The sequence below is a fragment of the Spea bombifrons genome, chromosome 4 (assembly GCF_027358695.1).
Source record: "Spea bombifrons isolate aSpeBom1 chromosome 4, aSpeBom1.2.pri, whole genome shotgun sequence".
NCBI lineage: Eukaryota > Metazoa > Chordata > Amphibia > Anura > Pelobatidae > Spea > Spea bombifrons.
This window is the reverse complement of record NC_071090.1, coordinates 61,989,617-62,011,983: the sequence shown is the minus strand read 5'-3', so window position 1 is coordinate 62,011,983 and position 22,367 is coordinate 61,989,617. Positions and strand designations below refer to the sequence as shown.

The 22,367-nt window shown below is 41.2% G+C and overlaps 2 protein-coding genes across 6 annotated transcripts in view; one reads left to right on the top strand and one right to left on the bottom strand.

Moving 5' to 3' along the window:
• PHTF2 (putative homeodomain transcription factor 2) overlaps positions 1-15,171 on the bottom strand; it is a 43,732-nt gene extending 28,561 nt beyond the window's left edge. For 2 of the 3 annotated variants that reach the window (XM_053465473.1, XM_053465475.1), the window contains exons 1-2: positions 15,049-15,171; positions 3,250-3,329 (exon numbers count right to left, since the gene is read on the bottom strand). In XM_053465473.1, the coding sequence (XP_053321448.1) occupies positions 3,250-3,294 (45 nt within the window). In that variant the 5' untranslated portion in view covers positions 3,295-3,329; positions 15,049-15,171. Of the gene's footprint in view, positions 1-3,249; positions 3,330-11,599; positions 11,695-15,048 lie in introns of those variants that run through there. The other variant, XM_053465474.1, reaches the window with a different exon arrangement.
• A 563-nt stretch (positions 15,172-15,734) lies between these two features.
• On the top strand, positions 15,735-18,677 carry TMEM60 (transmembrane protein 60). 3 transcript variants are annotated; one of them, XM_053465479.1, is made up of 2 exons: positions 15,735-15,881; positions 17,881-18,677. In XM_053465479.1, the coding sequence occupies exon 2, from the start codon at positions 18,053-18,055 to the stop codon at positions 18,455-18,457; it is 405 nt and encodes a 134-aa protein (XP_053321454.1). In that variant the 5' UTR covers positions 15,735-15,881; positions 17,881-18,052; the 3' UTR covers positions 18,458-18,677. The 3 variants fall into 3 exon arrangements, with proteins under 3 accessions (XP_053321454.1, XP_053321456.1, XP_053321455.1); XM_053465481.1 differs by having other exon boundaries at positions 15,799-15,816; XM_053465480.1 differs by having other exon boundaries at positions 15,804-15,821.
• Positions 18,678-22,367: the final 3,690 nt, after the last annotated feature.

Genomic DNA, 22,367 nt, shown 5'->3' with positions numbered 1-22,367 from the left:
TTTTAATATAAAAACATTATTTATGAGGGGTTTGACCAGTTGGGCATTGGGATTTTTTTCTAGGGCAGGCAAAAAGAGGAACTGTTGCCGATCAGCCCCACTGGATAACAGAAAGGGGATGGGGAACGCTGCCTATGGGATATGTGGTGGGCCTCCTACGTAAACCCGGCCAGCTAAATATGCTATATGTGGTTGGCACTCAAAGCTTTAAAGGCTTTTATTACAGAAATTCAATATCTTTCAACATGAAAGGAAATGAAAAATATTAGTTACACTTAAAAGAGCAGCCATGGTTTTAAAATGTAACCAAAAACCTTAGGAGTCAGCAGTTTTCTTTCCACAATTGACAATTATTCGGTATTATTAAAAGCTGCAGGAGTTAGCAAGAGTTTCAATATTAGGCAAAAGCCCTATCTACACTCAAAAACAGGCGCGATGCTTGGACTGCCTGCGGTGACCGTATGCATTAAACAAAAGGCAGACGCTGTGATTTTAGTCTCGTCCGGTTGCTGCATGTGTGAGCGGTCCCTGGCACAGCGATTAGAAGGTGTCATTTTTTTTTCTCTATTTCAGAAACCACTTTCATATCAATAAATATGGTCAAGATACCAGCAGTTCTGCAATAACGGAATATAGAGTGTAACCATATAGCATACTTACACGACTAGTTTCTAAATGCTCTATTTTGATAAACAGCTTAAACATACCAGGCTAATGGAGACATCACTGTGGACTGGATTTTCCCCAAATACTTAAAATGACTTGTATACATGTTAAATAAAGTAATGTGTTGTTTTTCGGCAGTTTCTTGTTCAAAGCCTTTCAGCGGGGCCTCTGAATTTGTTTTCTCCACATTGCTCTGCTTGAAGGTCTACTAGGTTAAATGGGACCGGGAACGGTTGTAGGAGGTCAGACTGGTATCATGTAGAGATGGATATGACTCAATATCTCAAACCATTTAATGCAGGGAACAGTCAGAAGAAAAATAAAATGGACAGGTTTCTTTTACTGGGGATATTTAGGAAGTTTCCTATTCAAATCATCTACTGACTAAACCATTCTTTAAGCTTGTTAGTTTTGTTTTGTGGATTTCAAAGTTGACAGCAATTTGTGAACGTTATCTAGATGAAACCCTATAAAAGCAGTTTCTATGCCCGTTAATAATGCTGATGGTTTTTCCCATTTTCCTGAATGGGGTATTCTAACCATTATTTAATTCACTTAATTTGCTATGTGGGCTGCTTTGAGCCTCTAACCTTCTTTCTATGGACGAGGTCTCCATAACTTTTCCTTTCTTGACTACATCAAGTCTTTTTGTGGGACATATTTAAGAGCATGCAGGGGTAAGTTTGTTATGGGGCTTTGCTGATCTCCCCAACAGGCTCATGGACCGGTGGTGCAGCAGAGAGCTTGATTGTCCAAGAGGCCATAAGTAGTTATATTACCCCAGGGGTCGATCATTGCAGGGTTCTTAGTTTTGAATCTATCATAACGAGGAATGCTGAAATGGCCACAAAACAGCACAAAGTACTTCACAAGTACTGAAAGGACAAGCTAACCCATGGGTATATATATGAGCGAAACATTATAGGTCACAGAGTAAAATACATTTCACAAGCAATAATTGTCTAAAACAAGTGGTAACTTGTTAGCAATACATGACAATTTCCCCTGCATATTCTAGATCGAAAGCAGACTTTCAGAGCTCGAGCTGAGATGTTTCAGAGCATATTGCGCAATCCATATAATGCAGGTAAAGGTGGCATGTTCTAGAAACACACCTATAGTCACGGGTCAGTACACGTAGCAAAAATTCACTAGAATCCATGTGAAGTGTAATCATATGTGCATTTTACCAACACTAGATGATGTTACCTTGCAGAGTACAACCGGATTACACGAGGTCCTCATACTTTAGTTAGGTGCTCAGAAACAGCAATGCGTTTGAAATTATGTTAACCTGAACGTTATCCGAGATGCATGTATTTATGAAGCCAACTTAAGGTCTGTGACACTTACAGATAATGAAATCACCTGTAATTCTAACGCAATAATTTAAACGCTAAACCAAAGAAATGTTCGGTTTGCTTCTAAGATGGGAAACCACAACTGAGGTTAATTCACATTTTAAGTTGAGGATTGTAGTTGAAAGGATCAGATGCCATTACAAGGTGTTTGTAGACATGACATGACAGTACTTAGCACCCCATTATTTACAATACACCCACCACGATGCAGGTCATAATTTTCCAAACTGGAGCCACCTGCTCGCGGACACAGGGCTGAGGGGGGTAACAGAAGACGTTACATGCCCCTGTGGTAGTAGTTCTGCAGCTTATCCCAAGTGCCCTGACCTGAAGAAAGACTACTACAGGGTTAGTGTGCGTAGCCTGTGTATGAATGACCTGGGAGACGGCTGCTGGGTCACTTAGCTTTACATGCTCCCTGACCAGAGGGTGTCAGCCCTCCTCTGATGGCATAGAACATTTGTGTCTTTAAAGAAAGAGGGGCATTCGGGTGAATTGTAAAAAACACAGTAAATATGTGAAGCAATGAAAGGAGACTCTTTTTCACATTATAAAACTGCCAACTGAAAGTTGGTACTTATTTTTTCTTCAGTCACTAATATTGATATTAAGTACAGAAAATACAAAGTCTCAGTTTCCAAGTATTGCCTACTCATCAGAAAACAATACGCATTCACGGCTTAATCTTCCATAATCTTAATTGTATGTTTCATATTACCGGCGGTGAGTCAAGCACAACAGTCTGAAAAGCTTATGTCAAGAAATCATTTTGTAAGACAGAAAGACAAAATTGTGTATCTAAACGCATTTACATACTAAATTTTTTGGTTATTGTCAATTAAAATTGCTGAAACAAGACTGCTGTCCCAGGTGTAAAAAGAACAACGCTGTGTTTGTGTTGAGGCAGTCTTATTTCAGCAAAATAATACATTGCTGATCGTGATATGTTTAAATGGCTTCTATCACTGCCTCACCTTTCAGCATAACTAAAATGTGTATGCTAGCAATAAATATAATGATATAGAAAAGCACTGGATATAGGTCAGTCTGTCCTGTCTTGTTGTTCTTTTATCTGGCCATAAGTTTGGTTCAGGTATGGCACAGAGGAGGATCACATTCGCTAATTATGCCAATAAATGTAATACAGAACACAAAAAGCAACTTGAACATGAAAGAAAACATGAACATCAAACTTTAAAAACAATACAAAAAAAAACCTTACCTTTTTCTGATACCAGACTATTGCATCTGTCACTTTGGAGGCCATTTATCCTACTGAAATCACACATCTGACATCGTAAGCTGTAAGAGAAAGAGAAAAGCTTACTCCCACCTCGCTCCAAGCGCTGTGAACACAAAGTGCTCGGATGCGGTGTATAAATAGCACAGATACCTGTACACCAAGAGGTGTGTGTGCCGGTGCTTACGTTACACCCCTCATTACTATTTTAGCAACAGGATTCCTCGCCTGTTGCGACATCGCACAATGATTCCACTGTATTAAAACTAAATATATATATATACACTTAGCAACGCAAAACAAAGGAAGCAAGAGTCAAATTCACAAATCCCTTAACAATTGATAGAAAATTGAAATCTTGAGTCCTTCAAGTGTTTTGACGTTAGAAACAAAGCGACAGCTCAATTCAGCACGGTTTATAAAAGGTAAATATTGCTGTTATGTACAAAAATAAGAAATATCTATATTGATTTACATCATTACAGATTTTGAATCCATTAGTTTGACTATACCTGTAGGAGGTGAACAAGGTTTCTGGAGGGGACAGTCCAGTTATCATATACACCATAATGCATATTGCAGTTGAGTGGGCCATTTAAGCTTTCATTTCTATCTCCTGCAAGTGCATGAAGGGATTTATTTAGGGGAATCTTCCCTATGCGCGGTTGCCTGGCTACTTCGTCCCTTGACTTAATGTGAAGAAAAAAAACAAGAGAGCAAACTAATATAAATTCTTTGTTAGTGGGCACACCTGACTGCCTCCATTAAATAAAAAGAGCATCTCAAATAGAAAGACATGACACTACGGCTCCATAACTTCCCCCTTGTTTGCCTTTGCAACTTGGAAAGTTATCTGATCAGGTTTTGTAGAGGATAATGAGAAGCGACATGATAATTACTATCAATTAGAAGAAACGTAGCAGTTTGTCACTGGCAAAATGCCACGAATTTAGACTTTTTTTTTTGCTTTTATAAAATTTAGTTTCCTCTGAAACTACAAAACAGCATTTTAGCGTTCTCAAACCACTTGGTCCTAACTTGAAGGAAGAGTGCATGTCTTTACATCAGACCTGTACGTTGTATTCTACTAAGGAGTTTAATTAGTAACACCCCAAACAAAACACAATTACTACTTGGATGACACTTACAGTCTGGAATACAAAAAACATGTGTGTCATTCCCCATCTACATACGCGCATGCCGAGCAACATACTTTAGTTTAATCATTCCATTACACAACGGACTGTTACCCAGCTCGTAACACAACGTCCTAAATAAAAACACTGCATCAGACTCATCACAAAAGCGTTGCTATGGCAAACTTATCTTTAAGTGATAACAGTGCATGCACCGTACATAATGCATAGTACAATCCACACCATCGTGTCACTTTCAAAGTGTATAATTTGTACTATTTGTAGTAAGACTTCAAAATACCGTATTTGCTCGATTATAAGACAAGGTTTTATCTTCTTATATTCAAGGTGGTCTTCTAATCAGACCTCAAACAGAGGTCTGACTACAAGACTAAGATCCAAATCCCCAGCAGCGCTGCAGGGTGGAGGGGAAAATCTATGAGATGCGTGCACACAACCTCTGCTGCTGCCGGAACTTCTATGACGGAGCGCAGGCGTCACATGACCTTCCGGTGCTCATTCATAGAATCCCCGGCGGAGGTGCCGGCAGCAGCAGCGGAGGTTGTCTGCGCAGACCTTCCCTGGCTGCCCCCACTACACACCAAGGAATCTGAACCACAAGGAGAAGTCTAGGGAAGCACTAAGTCGGGGGGGGGGTGAGAGTGGCATATGGCAGGTATAAGGGCTTTCTGGAGGCAGAGTGGCATATAGGGGGCTAAAAGGCATATCTGGGAGGCAGAGTGGCATATAGGGTGGTATGAGGCATATCTGGGGGGCAGATGTGCAAAACTGGGGGCAGGTTGGCAAATAAAACAAAAACGTAATTTTTCTCAGTCATAGTTTTTATTAAATATGAAAAATAGTTTACAAGTGAATTAATATTTACTAGTACAACTTTTTTCTCATAGGGCAATCTTATATTCAGCTGTTTTTCCTAAATTAATATTCAAATTGTGAAGTGTCTTATAAATCGAGTAAATACAGTATATTAAAATGTATTCCCCTACAAGAATTTCCAAAGGAGTCACATTTTCTTCTCACTAGTACTGATAATACACCGGATTATTTTGTTAAAGGGACTCTCCAGCCATCATATGCACCTCACTGAATTTTCATTGTGTCCCCCTTTCAAGGGCCAGAGTACTTAAATACACTATCAGGGATTGTAAACTACCCCTTTAACCCCTTCAATCCCAGGGGTTTTTGGTACCTCAAAGCCCAGAGCAATTTTGCCTTTTTTGGGGTATGTCGGTTTAGCGATGATTCTCTTTTCCTGTGAATAGTGTACCCATATAAACTATATATTGTTTTTTCAAGGAGAGATAGAGCTTTCGTTTGATACCATAGTTGGATGATTAGCTGAAAATTTAGAATGAGAAATTTAGTAAAAACTAGCGAAGATTAGAAAAATAAACTAATTTTTTTTTACATTTTCCCCCTGAATCCTCACAAAATTAGGTAAAGTGATGGAAAATCCCCTCCAAGTTTATCAATTCAGGTGTCCTGATTTCAGAAATACCTAATTTATATAGATTTTCCAGACTTTCCCAGCACCAGGGAGCGTTCTATTAGGTCTACAATTTTGTATAATTTTTATGCCTATGGCTTAACGGGTTTGGGGGTTGTGAACGGGGGCAGGAGGGTTATACTGGCTAGATGTTATGCTAGGGCAATGGGATGTAAGGTTTTTTTAAGAATTTTTTTATTATCTTTTTTTATATTTTTTTAAAAAAAATTTTAATTTTAATTTTTTTTACATTTTTTGTATTTTTTATATATTTTTTTTTACACATTAATGGTTAGAGGTCCTCCTAGGGACCTCCTGAACATACCAGTGATGTCACAGTGACATCACAGCTGACATTATAATTTTTTTTAGTATTATTTATATTATTATTTTAATGATTTATTTAATATTATTTTTAAATGACTAACCGTTTTTTTTTTTTCAGCTTTTCTGTTACAGGCCGGGAGGGGGAGTGAGAGAGATGGTTTCTCACTCCCCTCCCCGTGATCCCCCTGCACAGATCACACTGTGATCTCTATGCAGGTCCTCACAGACCTGCATAGAGATCGCAGGGTCTCTGTGCCTCATCGGAGGGCAGGATATCCCCGCAGGGGATATCCTGTCCTCCGATGACCTTCCGGGTTACGTCAGCAGTGACGTAACCCGGAAGGGAATGCCCGATCGCGCGTTTGCAACTGCGCGATCGCGCGATCGGGCAGTTTACCGGTAACAGCTTACCGGCTTTCATGCCGGAAGCTGTTACGGGCGATCGGACAGCAGAAAGCCGGCAAAGCCGGCTTCTGCTGTCAGTGGGGAGTCCAGGCTGTCAAACGACAGCCTGGTCTCCCGTGCAGCGGCAGGGATGTGTCCCTGACGCTGCACGAAGGGCTGGACGTACCGGGACGTCCATAGGGGTTTCTTTGTGGGCGTTTTTTGGACGTCCCGGTACGTCTATAGGGGATTGAAGGGGTTAAAAGGAACAATCACATCAATGGTAGGTTTCCCAGATTAAACAGAAGCTTAGGGATCTCTTAACTCCACTCTGAACGCCCCTATGTACATATTCATTAGTAAATCCAAGTTACAAACTAGTGAATTATTTTATTTTGACCACACTAACTCGACGTTGCAATCATGGCTGCTGCACCTGAATGTCTGAAGCTTTGTGAGCTCTTCTTGAACTAAACAGTTGAGCTGCTGGGTCTATCTGTACGAGTCAGCGCAATAAACAGGCTAGAATAACCTGCTATAGACATAAACATATGTAATTATGAAACGTGAAATTACTGGTACGTCATATTATAACAAACACCTAATTTATGCTATTTTTACTTCGGTATGGAAAAGGAGAATCAGCATTAGCTGGTTTCAGAGTTAGGTTTCAAAATGTAAGCTCTCAGAACGTCCTCTAAAACATACAAACAAAGCAGATCGGTTACTTTTCCCAGATTCTACGTTTTGCAGTATTTGAAAATATACACCGAATCGGAGTATTGATTTTTTACATCAGAGCCTGAGAACATGAAGTTCTCCTATGGTTATATACCAGGTGGATTTCTAATACATTAGTATATATTGGAAAAACATACACCAAGCGCAAACAGAACAGTCTCACATAAAGCCAATTACCATCCTAGTGTGCTTTGGACACATTAACACCTCAGTTACAATTCATTATTAAGGTTTAATTACACTCAAAACAAGAAACCAATTTACAAAAGTAGCCCCAAGAGAAAGGGCTGGTCCGAAGTAACCACAGCCATGAGGAGCGGTAAGTAAGTCTGCGCTTTATCATGATAAAGCTGCCATATAAGAAAGGCAAGGCTTTTGTTTTAAGTGAATCAGTGCTTGGTGAAAGCTGTACACCGACACTCATCCGATCTACTATTCCGTCTATTGCTTTAGGTGCAATATTCACACGCAATGTAAAATATCATTCTTATGTTCGTATGATCGGGTGTTCTTAATCCGCTCACGTGAGTCAAAAGGATAAGAAAAGCAGCCGTGCATCATTTCGCTATCGGCTAATAATTGGTCCGCTAGGACAAACTAAACTGGTCAGAGGTCTTCAAACACAAGCAAGCTGATACCTGCAAAATGAAACATACAGGAACAAAAAAAAAAGTGATCATGCCTAATAAACAAACCTACAGACCTCTCCAGGCACCCACAACATTCTACATATATTACACTTTTGCAAGCAATATAGAAACTTATCCTGAAGCGGGAGACTAAAAAAATGCTCATGACTCACAAGGGTGTGCAACTATACGCTAAGAACATCTTTCAACATAGTACTGTAGGGAACACAAGTGCATCTCTGAGGTATCCAAAACACACTACAAACCAGGTGTTCTATAGTGCACTGCTTAAATTATTCGGTACACTGTACATAAAGAAAAATACAAATTTTCTTTAGTACACATTGCCTGAAATTGATTATAAGGGGAGATTTACTAAAAAGGTGTACATACACTCAGGCCATCTTAATCTTGTGTGTACATATATACACAATGACGCCAATTGAGAAGTCTCGTACAGTTCACATAATGCTTCTGGTCAGGGCCGGCCCAAGACTTAATGCCGCCTGGGGCGCCGGGGGGGCGGCATTTTAAACTTCGCCGACGCCATTATCTACCCTAACCCCCCCCCGTACTTACCTTTAAACAGTCCTGTGGCGAGTCTCCTTGCTCTGCCACGGTGCCGGCTTGTAATGCTGAGCGCCGTAAATTGACGTCACTTCCGGCGCTTAGCATTACAAGCCGGCACTGTGGCAGAGCAAGGAGACTCGCCGCAGAGGAGAGAGGGGCGCCGAGCGGGTAAGCGAAACCCACTCGGCGCCCCTCTCTCTCCTCCGCTTAAAAAAAAAAAGCGCTTGGGGCGGCAAAGTGCCGCCCCTTCAAAAGTGCCGCCTGGGGCAATTGCCCCAGTCGGCTCCATTGTAGGGCCGGCCCTGCTTGTGGTGCATGGAACCCGCAGGTAAAACGGTAGGAGATACCCTTTAAGAAGCAGTCATTTCAATAAATAAAAAAAGCCAAACTGGCTTCCTTCTAAGACAATGAAGGGAAATGGAATAATGACACAGATGCCGAGACCAAGAAGTTAACAGGGTCGCTACCATGCACATTTAAGACAGGTTTATAATACACAGACATGGCATATGACACTACGTTTGTTTACTCAATATATTGAATGATAAAATGTAGAATATGGGCATGTGTAATATCTATACAATCCGGCATATTTGGATAATAATGCATAGGATAAAGCCATGCCTGGGGAGCACTGCCAACCCAATGTTGGCAGTGGAGTGTCCCTTGTAACGGACAATCTATGGAGACCTGAGCCCGGTTAGGATGGTCGCTGAATAGTTATACCAAACCTGTAGAGGCTTTCTGAACTATGCAATTATTTTTATAGCAAAAACAAAGAAAAGGACATCACAGTAGAAGGTACCATCCATAAGATACTGAAAGGATGAACATTACCAACATATCCTGGATGGCATGCATGTTTGGGGGTTTAAAGGCATTCAAAAGGGGTCACTATGCAATTTCATCCTCCCAGTGGATGGTGCTTTATCAAACCTAAACGGAAACTCAACCACCTTCAAACGTCACACAGACGTCCAATGGTCCCCTTTCTCCCCTCTAGAGAACCATGAGAAATTCAGACCTTTAAATACCCATTTCTGGGGGTCCTCCTATACTGTGTATAACTTTTTTGGATTACAATCGGAATTCAGTCTAAAATATCTTTTTGTCCCACCTTTTCAAGACAGCCCAAACCTATCAACACCAGCCGAAAAACTTAATGCAAGAGAGCCAACACAATAGGGAGGAATGATCATTCAGACTGCGATAACGGAGTTATACTCAGTAGGTTATGTAATGTGTAACGCATGCACACATTCATATAGGTCAGAACACTTGTTGGAATTTAGTTTTAATTCCCATATCTAAAGAAGGAAAGAAAACTGGAACAAAGTGCACAATATGAAATGGTCAATAAAGCATGCCAATAAATGCTCCACACCTAGCACTTCAACGTACATAGCAGTGTTACATGTATTACATAACACATTGCTGGGGTGCAGTCACCTAAATGATAATAGACCAAGCCCTTCTTAAAAAAATTAAACGATAAATCTCAATTTGTCATTCATATATTGACTTTATATGAAACAGGACAAGCCGAGCCCCCCTAACTTCTTGTTACGTGCTAAAGAGAGACATGATAATGCACCAGTGTGCAGTGGGAGGCTTTTTTGACACAGGCAGTTACGTAGCCTAGGTGAGCAGGTCCAGGAAGACAGCAGTCGCCAGTAAAAACCCGGGGGGGCAGATGGTTCTCCTAGGAGATCAAGTGGGTACAACACCTGGCATACCATTACACAATGGGCCAGTTACATGGGACATCTTTCATCACCCCAACCAGCCTAGTTACACTGTGGAGGCTGTACGGTAGACTTCAATAAAAGGTGTTGTGCAGATGCTTTTATTGTATTTGGGATGCCAAACATGGGGGGGCACAAGTATGACATGTTTGCACCCAAAGTGAATATACTTTTCAGGGCTATAAAAAAAAAAAAACCTCAAACACTAGGAGAGTCTAGTATTTGTCTGTCTGGCTTGTAACTTCTACACAAAATTTCTCAAGTCTTTAATTCCAAGCATTGGCAAACACGCACCGTACCCAGAGGTAGCCTATCAACACTACACATTGCAGAACAGGCCAGCATGCCATGGTACGGAGGGAAAGATCCTCGGCAGCTCTGCAAAGCGTATGCTGTGAAACTAAAAAAAAAAAAAAAAAATATGTACGTTAACATTTTTTGATGTTTCCCCCCCCCCATATATAATCATGCCTGCCAAGTTTTTAAGTCAGTCATCTAAACAAGCATAACAGGCTAAACGGGTGTGAAAATGAATATGCAAACGTTTTCATTTTGATCTAGATTGTCTTTTCAGCAATGGTCTATAAGACTTTGCTGATTCGGATTTACATTTTCCCAGGCATATTAACAGTCAATATTAGCAGATTGCTTTACACTGTTAAACAAACTGAAACCTTAATGTGATACCTTAAACGCTAACATACCTACAAAGACATCAGTATGAGAAGTATGTCACACTCTTCAGATCTTTTAAGCGAGCGGCTATTGCAGAAGCTAGCATTTTGACATGATTAGGGATAGCCAACTATTCCATGCCAGCTCCACGGGCAAATCTGCAAGATCTCGCCTGGCTGATGAAACCCTTTCAGGGTTATACAAGCGTTTCTGTAAGGAGATCGCACAATATATTTATAAGTACATTCACAACTGAAAAACTCCAATCTATGTGACCACTGTAGGGAATAGCAGAGCATCATACAAGTTTCCCTAAAATTCCCCTTCAGGACGTGCTGCTACATCCGAAGGCTGTTTGCACCACAATATGCCAACAGTTTGAAAGTGCTGCTCCACTTAGACAAAACATTCACTACACCGTCTAGTATGCCAAACAAACAAACATCAGCAGACCTGTCATTTTACATATAAACAGATGGGAAATCCAACCTCTGCAGCATAATCTCCTGCGGCAAACTGAAATCTTATTTTATAAACTATTAGAGGATTTCAAAAATGAGTCTAAAACAAAGAAAATCTGGTAACAAAGAATCCAACAGTACACTTTATCACACTTACTTTACTGAGCCGAGCACGAAGTCCCTGAACACAAAAAGAAAATGCAATGGAAAAAAATCTTTAGGAAGGGCCAGATAAGATTACACTTGGATCGTGCGGTACAACTATAAGGTCACAGGCACTTGGTCGCTCAGTGATAGCGAGCTGTGCTGGTGTGCCAACTCACATTTCAGTTTAAAATTAGCAGGTGGGGGGGTGGAAGTGTGCCACAAAAAGCATGGTAAGCAGGAGAAATTAAACCTTGTATAGAAACTTCCTTGTGGTCTCGGTATAACTGAGAATTAGAACTCAAAGCAATGTCATGTGACATCATATGGAATAAACCTGATCACTCATGACTTCTATCTGTACATTACACTGGTACCGGTGCCACCACATGGGAGGACCTCAGTCCTAATGTGTAAGGATTCTAATAAAGATGGATTATTGGCTACCTCATAACACATTGCTGAACATAAATACACAACTGTAAGCACTGATGCAGATACAGAAAAAAAACCCATTATATTTTCAAATAGCTTTCCCTAATTTAGGAGCATATCCTATGCCTAATATTTTCTAGTGGTTTCTCTTTTAACCCCTTCACACCCCTATAGATGTACAGGTGCATCCATAACAAAGGTGAAATACCTGTATGCCATGACTTCTTTGAAGAGGTGGGGGGGGATGTCTAGCCTGGAATCTCCCTTGTTGGCACATGCTAGTATTGCTGGCTTCCTGCCAGCCACTGTAACTGTGCTCAGTGCGAGTAATGGTACATCGTTTTAATAGGAATGACCAATAGCGGAATTGGAAATTCTCTCACAGTAGGTGTCAATGCTGACGGCCACAGAACGGTCTTAGGAGGAGAAGAGAGACCAAGCTGACCCCTACTGGGATCCCTGACTGATCCCTTTGCTAGCTATGAATCCCTGCTTTCTGATCAGCACAGGAGAGATCAGAGGTAAGAAAGAAGCATCTCCCTCTTACAAAAATGTAAAAAGAAACAAAAAAAAAATGAAATTTAAATCACACATTTTTTACCCTCTTCTTACTCTGATCTCCTTCCCGGTTGGGCACGCGGCCTGGTGTTTCAAATCAGGGAAGGGGAATCATTTACATGACCACAAGCACGCTCTCCAACACACAGAGATGAGAGGCCAAGGTAATGGGAACAAAGATTAACACTTGGGTTAAATGGTGTTACACAATATGATTTTAATTGGATTTGGTATTTAAAAGCACTATGCAAAACTGCCATTTCCTGACATAATGACAAGGATTTCCACACAACACAACTCAGCTCCTCTCACAAAACACATCTTGTGTATTTCCAAGCCATCGCTTTCACTACAATTAAACAAAAGACCAAGAGAAAATGTAATGAAGCAGATCTGTCAGTTTTCAAACCTTTCATCTAGTCTATCCTCTGCAACACTAAAGCATTTGTAACTGTGTTTACATTTTTATATACATATATGTGAAACAAAACTTTTTTTTGTGTATAACATGAGATAAGGTATGGAATTCCTTTTCCTGGGAAGTGCATTATTATTCCTCCCTGTTGACTTTTATCTGTTCTGTTAAGTTGCTGATTGTTCAATCTGGTGGCGTGTGCTAGCCTAGGCCGCACAACTGGGGGCATATCACCTATTGGGTGATTAGGGTTCCCGACATGCCACTGCACTGTGGGCTGGTATGCAAGACCAAAGATCTCCCTTGTAACTGGCCATTACACTCTATGGAGTATTGTACATGGTTTGCACGGCCTCCATAGCGACCTTACCCAGTGCCATAGTACCACATTATATCCCGGCTCCCAGCACGGAGGATAGTAGCCACAGAGGTAAGTGGGGACAGAAAAGCTGCCCTGGACCAGGCCTAGTGCAGCATCCAGCCAAGGTGAGTCTATGATTCTGTTAGTTCGTGTATCCCTTGTAAGGGCGAGGAGAAGGGAGAGAACTAGGATGGGAAATTGATTTAGAAAACGGTAACAAAATTACACCAAAAAATGTTTGTTTTACAACCTGTGATGGCGATCATAAAACTGTTTGATGCCATACCAAAACAAATCCGTGTGCATTACATAGTACCTTAGTATTCACAATGTTTAGAGCAGTCGGAAAACATGTTACCAATTGTTGAATGTGCTCTCAGCTTACACACACGTCACAAGCGAGCCAAGAGATCTCTGACATCAAGAAGCCTTACTTGATCAATATTCACCAAGCCATGACAACTACACATATTAACACAATGATACAACTGCCTAAGTACATTTTGAGTACAAGAAGCATTTGAAGCAGCTGCTTGGCATCTGGTAGCCACATCTTTAAGTTAAAATGTAAGCCATGTTTATGGAGCATGTTCCATCGTATAGATCCGCATTGGCCATTGTATGGAAGCAAAGGCTAGAAAGTGTGGGCTACACAAAAGTGCCCCTAATCGCTTCAAACAAATACACAACCGGAAAGAGATGCAACCGGTCATCTCTGATCTTTGGACTGATGCTGCTTATCTTGCATAAACACGTGAAATGCATATGACTCGTGATACGTTGAAAATCTTGTAGATTAAAAATATATCATAAATTGTACACTTTTGTCGCATACTTTTTCTGTGAGACAAGTTTTAGTTTATTTATCAAGTATGTTTGCAAGTCAGATGCCAAAACCTGTTTGCTAATCCAACAGATGGACATGTACACAAAAGGCGATGTCAAGCCTATTTACTACAGCAAACAAAGCCTGTTAACGGAAACACAGATTTCACAGATTGTTCTTCTATGGCTCAAAAGGGGAAAGTGAAATATAAAGTGGTGAGAAATAAAAAGCCATGGTATGGTACACAAAGCACGGTCAGAGTAAGCTTTAACCCCTTAAGGGCAATGGGTTGTCCTGAAACCTATTAAAAACAATGCATTGTTAGCCTGTACATGTAAGGGCTTAAGAAGCACATGGCTGCTTTGTCACGGGTGTAAGAGCTGGGTGAGTGCGGCTGTCCATGGGGCCATAAATCAAAGCAATGCTTTTATGGGGGCTACGATATTCGGATACCTGATCTGGACATAAATCCCCTATACATTACATTTCTATACCATAAGGCGGAATCCGGTACCGGATAGGCACCCAGAGTCGGTGTGAGCATCAGGTGAGAATGATGAATGGATGGAGGATGGAGCCAGAGATGTGTCAGTCACGGACAGATAGGTGACAGCTGCCCGGAGAAGCCATTTGCGTATCCCTTTGTTAGCCGCTAGCAGCATAGACCGCATGCCGGGCACGGGTGGCACACGGCTCCCACGGCGCGCTGCCATTGTAAATACCATGCAATGACCAGAAAGGGGTAAAATCAGTCGTTCGGTCTTGTACCAGTAGCTAAGTTGCGCTCAAGACGCTCAACTCTACAAGAGAGCACAGTACTAGCCCTCCCAATGTAGCTACCCGGCTCACAAAGAGGGGCACAGTTACCTGCTGCACCGCAAATTCCGCCTCCCGCCGCGGGGACCGGACGGAGATGTTGAATCTCACCGGAACATGAGCCCAGCTGCAGCCGCCGCGCGCTCTCCTCACTGATGCGCGCAGCCTACAGGAACCCAATAAGCGCGAGCCTGCTGTCTCTGGCACGCGGTACTCGGTCGCACTATCTTCCCCCTGGTAACGACCTTGCGTCAGGCAAACCTCCACCAATCGCAAGAGCGCCTCGGTTTCCATTCTTGTTCCACAAAAAGCTTACCCAGGCCTTTCAGCGTTAAGGCAGAAAAGGGGCGTGCCTAAGGCACAGAAACAAATATGGCGGTAAAATATTGAAGTCTGCGTATAAACCCTCCGGCAGCCATATTTGTGTCGGGAGCAAAAAACAAACACATATATCTGATATTAATGATAACTGTGGATCTGCAAAGTGTTGATACTGCAATCCGTATGTATTAAATGTCGTAGTTAGTTGAAAAGGAGAATGATATTAGTTAAAGTGCGTTACAACTATTTGCAAATGTTAAAGGGTGCAGTACCAAAGATGGCAGCCTAGTGTTCCCTGAGTTCTGTGGCTATGGGAACGAATACGCTGAGAAAACGACGAGTTTGCGCACTTGGCGGCTGGTAATCTAAATAGATTGGTAGCTGTGGTATGATGGACACGGTGGCAGACCAATCGTTACAGGACACAACCCGGAAGTGTTTGACTCCATGATTCCGTTACTACTGCGGACGGAATATCCTGGCGGAATTAGCCTGTCGGTAGGGTAGGCTGATGTCGTTCGCCATGGTGTGTTGGATGGGTCCCCGGCCCTAAACAATGTCCGGTAAGTGCCGGGTATGTTTGGAGATAATGCGGTGTTTCTGGATTTCGGCTTTGGTAGAAACGGGACAGTAACAGTGTGCTCGGTGCAGTATAATACACCCATATTGGGGAAAATACTATACATTTTACGAGGAATATTCCACTCCCACAAGGCCATTGGATCTTTAACTTTATTTTAATGCCCCCATTTCTAATTCTAGTTTTCCCCTTTGGATCTGGTAATGTTACGTTTTAGAGTGATTTGTTATCGGTGACTAAATGATATACTAAAGGGAGAGTTATGCTTCACGCTGATCGCCTTCCCTGTTTATCATGAAGGGCAAAGCTGGCAAGTTCACCCAGCAAGAAGGGCTGAACTGGCCCTGTATAAGGCATAATTCAATGGGCAAACCTAACCATACATTATGCAGCCAAACTCTCCCTGCAGCAGAAGCTCAATGGTGTTGGACCTTCTTCAGTGGAAGCCAAGGACTCACAGGACAACTCTGTGAATAGGCCCACATGTCACCTTCCTCTACCGGATAAATAAACGATGCTGGAAGGTATTGAGGTTGTGTATTTAGTAGACCCCATCTCCCTGGTAGGCTTGACAGGAGGCTTGCGATGCTAAAGTATGGCTATGACATATTTGGGACATTTACTTTTAGGAACTTGACTAGTGAATAGATGCTCTGAAGCCGTTACTAAACCTAAGAGGGCCATAGTACAGAACAGTTCACGCTACCTGCTTTTTCCATAGTTCAATACCAACCCCTTCCTGCCGCTAGACCACCGATTAGATTAGTTGACCGACCAGTCTTGATGCCCAGTTTCAGCTGTACTTAGAGCATGGGCATGTAGTATCTGCTTTTCACAGGTTGGGGAATAGAACGTTTCTAGATGTCTAGTAACGAACGTGTGATGGAGCGGTATCGACGCAGTGGTTTACGCTGGCTTTTTGTGAACACTGTACATTCCATCGTACATCATTGATAACGTATGGCATCAAGTGTACGGACACAGCTTTCCTCGTGTTCACCGTTACTTAAAGTGACATGGTATTTGGGGTTTGAAATGTAAGCCTTTTGTTTAATTAAACTACCAAGTATAATTCACCATGTTATATTACAATAAAGCAATCCTTCTATCATGGACAAGTTGCATCTTAGAGTAGATGGTCCTTTTATTTATGTAGTCAATATTGCCCTCATTCTTGTTCTGTTATGTACGTTGTTTAAAGTACCAAATCGAGTGGCAATAGAAATCCTCTTCCCCTTCCTATTGGCCTCCAACATTGCATATGCTGCAAAACATTTTCATTAATGTATCCTCTACAACAGATGATCTTCACTATATACTTCACTGCTATATCCAAGGAACATTACTAATCATACTGGACCTCTCTGCTGCGTGCAACATTGTAAACCACCCTCTTCTCCTTCAAACTGCATGATCTTGTTCTCTGTGAAACTTCTCTGTCGTTGTTCACACCCTACCTCTCTGATCGTACCTTCAGCATCGCCTTCACCGGTAATGCATCCTCTCTCAGTCGGGGTCCCCTAAGGCTCAGTTCTAGGACCTTTTCTGTTCTCCTTTACACTACCTCACTTGGCAAGCGCTCTCCCTCTGTATTAGTAATGCAGTTAGTCACACAATCTAACTCTATCTGGACGTTTCCTAAAACTCTCCACACTGGTCTCTCCGCTCATCCAGTGGTCTCTGTCTGTGCTCTCCTTGATTTCTAGCTCTCATGCATGCTTGTCCTGTCTACCCAATGTACAGCACTGTGGAATATGATGGTGCTATATAAAACAATAAATAATGATAATCGATATGTTTATGAAACATGGTGTCACAGAAAACAGCAAATTGTATTTTTTTTATGTAAGTTTGCGTATTTTAGGTGTTGAGTAAGGAGGAGGAATAACTGATGCATGCACCTGGTGACCCTCTTATTCGCATTTATTTTTCTCAGAGATGGGCCACGATACCTTTTTGAATAACATTGTGTCTGTTTTTAGGTTCCTCCCCATATCGGTGTTCAGTGTTCCACTGGAAGACATACTAAACAGTTTTCTGCACTCGAGGATGATACCAGGAGCTCGTAACTCTAGTTTTAAATGTGCATGCTGATTTCATCTTGGCACAGAGGCACACTTCATCTGGACTCTGAACACCTCAAAATCAGTTTAAATGAGAATGTCCCTGGCGCAGAGAGTGCTGCTCACCTGGCTTTTTAGCCTGCTGTTCTTGATTATGTTGGTGCTGAAGCTGGATGAAAAGGCACCCTGGAACTGGTTCATCATCTTCATTCCGGTCTGGATATTTGACACCATCCTTCTGGTCATGCTGATTGTAAAGATGGCAGGAAGATGTAAGTCTGGTTATGATCCCAGAAATGGTGTGCAGAATATGAAGAAAAAGTCTTGGTACCTGACCGCCATGCTTCTGAAACTGGCATTCTGCCTCGCGTTATGCGCCAGACTGCAACAATTTGCAAATATGTACTTATGCTTTGTCTTTATACCATTGTGGATCCTGCTGATTGGTGGACTAAGTGAACTCGGATATAATGTATTTTATGTGAGGAGAGACTAAATTATTTAAAGTCCTCCGTAAATATGCATTTTTCATTTTTTTTTTTTATTTGAAGTTCCCTGTGTTAAGTTGGAGGTTGGGTTACCGATTTATCCTTTTCAGTGAAAAATAAAGCAATGCATTGCTCACTCCCAGGTAACAGAAAGGGTTAACCAAAGCATGCGTTTTCTTGCACCGTCCTGTATATTACATGTAAATAAATTGTGATAACTTCATGATAGATGCCCTTTCATTTGTGGTAGGTTGGTTGGGGCGTTCAGATGTTTAAATACATTTGCACCAACGCTACATCACAGTGTGCACTTGTGTCTCCAAATCAGTTACATGATACGCATATTGGATCATGCAATGTAAGATAAACTATGTATTTGGAGATAGGTGAGTGGAATATGGGAATAAACTCAAGTCAGCAAGATTAGCTTGCTTAGATCTGTGAAATGTATGTTAAAATAAGATCTACAAGAAGAACAGTGATTCAATGGCAGAGATCTGTATGGTTTGCTCCTTTGTGTAGTTGTAAAACTCTAGGATATGACATTACCGGGTCAGGGTGTCACCCTAGTTATAAATGGGTTATTATTGACAAAGCTAGTGGTATGTAATTTTTTCTTTAAGCTTCCTTTACCTACAGACCAGGAGGCTTCCATTGATGTCCGTCATGTGATATTTTGGGTGACACCACACTGAGCTGATTCTTTATGGCAATGCTAATGAAGTCTATTCCTCCACAGGCTCTTTAGCCAGAGCTATTAGAGAGATAGAGAACTATTAAAAAACCACAATGTTCTGAAAAAATGTCAGGAGTTCCTCTTTAAACCAAAGTGGCAATTCATACCAGGGGTGGACTGAGCCGTTTCATCTGTGGCTGCACAGGGAAGAGGTGGGCCGGGGCCAGGAGCCAAAGGAAAGATCTCTAGCTGCTTTCACATGCATAATAAATGCCACGCTTCAGTCATCATATCATTAAAAAGTCTATATCTGCTTTCTACTAGGTTTTAACATGTTCAGCTGTTTTTATTTATACTTTTAATATTAAAGAGCTCAGTGACAGGGCAGCTCGGCATGGTGTTTGAGCAGGGAAAGTCGTTCAAAACATCATGACTGGCAACAATGGCAGCCTCCAGGTCTACAGATACATTTTATTGAAGCAAAAGGAGAAAACCAGTTACTTTGCCAATGCTATCCTACATTATTCTACACAGCAAGAATTTCCCCCCCCATAAGACACACAGAAATGCATCTGGTAGCTGAGTGCGCCCTTTGAACGATTGCATGAAGGGATGCAGCAGAATCTTCCGCAGCTCCTGTGGGGCTGTTAGACTGGTGGCTTCCCTATCCATATGTTCCTTCAGTCTGAACAGTATTAAACTGTAAACCTGGCACTGATGAGTACAGTACTAAATAACTAAAATTCAATGTCAGAAGGCAAAAATACATTCTTCGTTATGAGGATTGCTGGAGTGTACTTGGGATAGAATTCCCAGGATTTATATAACATGAGAGCCAGCATCAAGCGAGTAGACTCATATTTTGCACACAGAAAGTGAAACCCTAGTTTTCTAGTATATGCCATTTAATATTTGTGTGCGTATGTATGTATATATATATATAGACATATACATACATACACTGGTATAATATATAGTTTAATATATAGTTTATTTTTTTTTAAAAAGGACAGTAATGACCCAGGTGGCCTCAGCAAAGAAACATTTTTGTACTTTGAGTCCATGTGTATTATTTAATGTGTTAATAAATAAAATACTAAAGGATACTGCTTTAAGCAGCCTCTAGATTGTAAGCTCACCTGTTGCCTCTGTAAGTCAATTTGTTATGTTACATACTACTTGTTATGTCCTGTCTACCCACTGTACAGCGCTACGGAATTTGATGGTGCTATATAAAACAATAAATAATAATAATAGTGGCAGAAAAGCACTCGCATGGAAATCCGCTTGTAAATGTAAACTGCTTTTCATTCAGTTAAAATTAAATATTCCAAATCACAAAGACACCTAGAGATAGGCTGGCCGGTGTTCAATTAACTTTAACAGAGTATTATGCTTTCAGATTATTGTCTTAATAAAGCAGAAACGGTCACCTGTTATAACTTTTCCATATCTATCTCATGACTGCATGTGTGTAAAGCAGCACCATTGCGTTAAAAAAAAAAAAAGCATCCATCTCACGCGCAATCACTAACGCCAGAAACGGTCAAATATAAACAGTGCAATAAATGAAATTTTTCTATGGAAAAATGTAGATAAACTCAACTTTGTCCACAGTCCTATTATTGATTTAACGATAAACTGTGTTCTAAATATATACTTAAGATTAGACTTATTTTTCATCAAGACTATGTTCTCTAACAAAGAACAGGATATGCTTATGCATGCAAGACTAAGAAATCCTGCCCCATGTTATAAAAATGCAGATGTAAAAACATTTCACTGTGTTCCAGATGCCTTAACCTCCGAAAACATACATGGAAAACCGGCCTATAACTGGCCAGAGATCCAATAGGATGTGCGACACCAATCCCTCTTCTACTTGATTCCTACCATCCCACCGGCTCTCTGGCAGGGACAGTATGTGGCCTATTCTGCCATAAAAGTACATGGTCTGTACAGGACGCCTAATGGCCTCATATAGTATGGCAGCCGGATAAAGCATTTCTCCAGGAATGGCACGTGGCAATCTCTGTGTGTTAGGATAGGACGTTTTGTTTTGTTTTTTTTTTTAACCATTCTCACAAACTAATCTATAGATCAGTACCCTGGCCTCTACCCATGCTGTAAAGGGTCTATTTAAAATTGTATTGCACTACCAAAATCCCAATGCGGTTGCAGATCCACTTGGTCCTTGCATTATGGATCCCAGCATCTGCCATAATGTTTCAAAATACTTCTCCATAATCTCGCCTGGACGTCCCCTTACTACAGTACAGCACTCCTGAATACGATGGTGCTATATAAACTAATATAGAACAAGGTACAAGGCTCACAGCTACAAAGTCATGAAATAAACCTTAATTTGTAACACAAACATATGTTGCAGAGGCACTGGCTCTCCATCAGGGTAACGTATGATGGCTGAAGGTCGTTACAAACTAACGTTATGTTAACACACCAGCTATTTTTCATATTATATGGGTACTAGGAGAAAGAACCGTTTGTAGCAATCTGCGGCCGCTGCTGGATCATTGCACAACATGACTTATTTGTTCTTAATTCTAAACATAACTAAAAAAATACCCTTCATTCAATATAGGATGAGTGGCACAAAAATGTTAAAAGGTCAGCTAATTTATTAGTAAATAGCACTAATAGAAAATAAAAATAAAAAACCTGGTACATGCCAAAACACAAACATTGCTTAGAATGATGCTTTAACAAAGTACGGTGCTAATAAATATATAGACAGGGGTTACACAATCTGAAATGCCACCATTTTGACCACCAGCTTTGTGATATGTATAGGAGATTTAAAGGCACCTAATGTTTTTGTTCTTCCTATGCAGTCAATGGTTAATATCTTTTTGGGAAAATCCAAACAAAGCAAAGTGCATCTGTAATCAGACAATTAAGCAATGGTATAGGTAAGGGAACAAAAAATACCGTAGGGCTCGTAGAAAACAATCGCACCCCTATTCTTTTTTGCGTGTGCTTGAGTGGAGCTGTAGGTGGACTCCATGGCAGCAGCAGTCCTAATTGTACACACAGTCCTGTAACGCGGGAGCAGCGGTACCTAGGGCAGATCTTTTTATTGGAGAGATACTGCACCCAGCGAATACTCCTGGCTTCGGCTACTCCCTTTTAATACAAATGCTTTCAATAAATAATCAGTATGCGCCACCGCTGGGGAATCCAGAGCACCGCAGGTCATAAGTCACCTTCTCCACCTCCATTTA

Excerpts from the sequence above, each read along its gene's own strand:
- TMEM60 (XM_053465479.1), top strand. The coding sequence starts at position 18,053 with ATGAGAATGTCCCTGGCGCAGAGAGTGCTGCTCACCTGGCTTTTTAGC.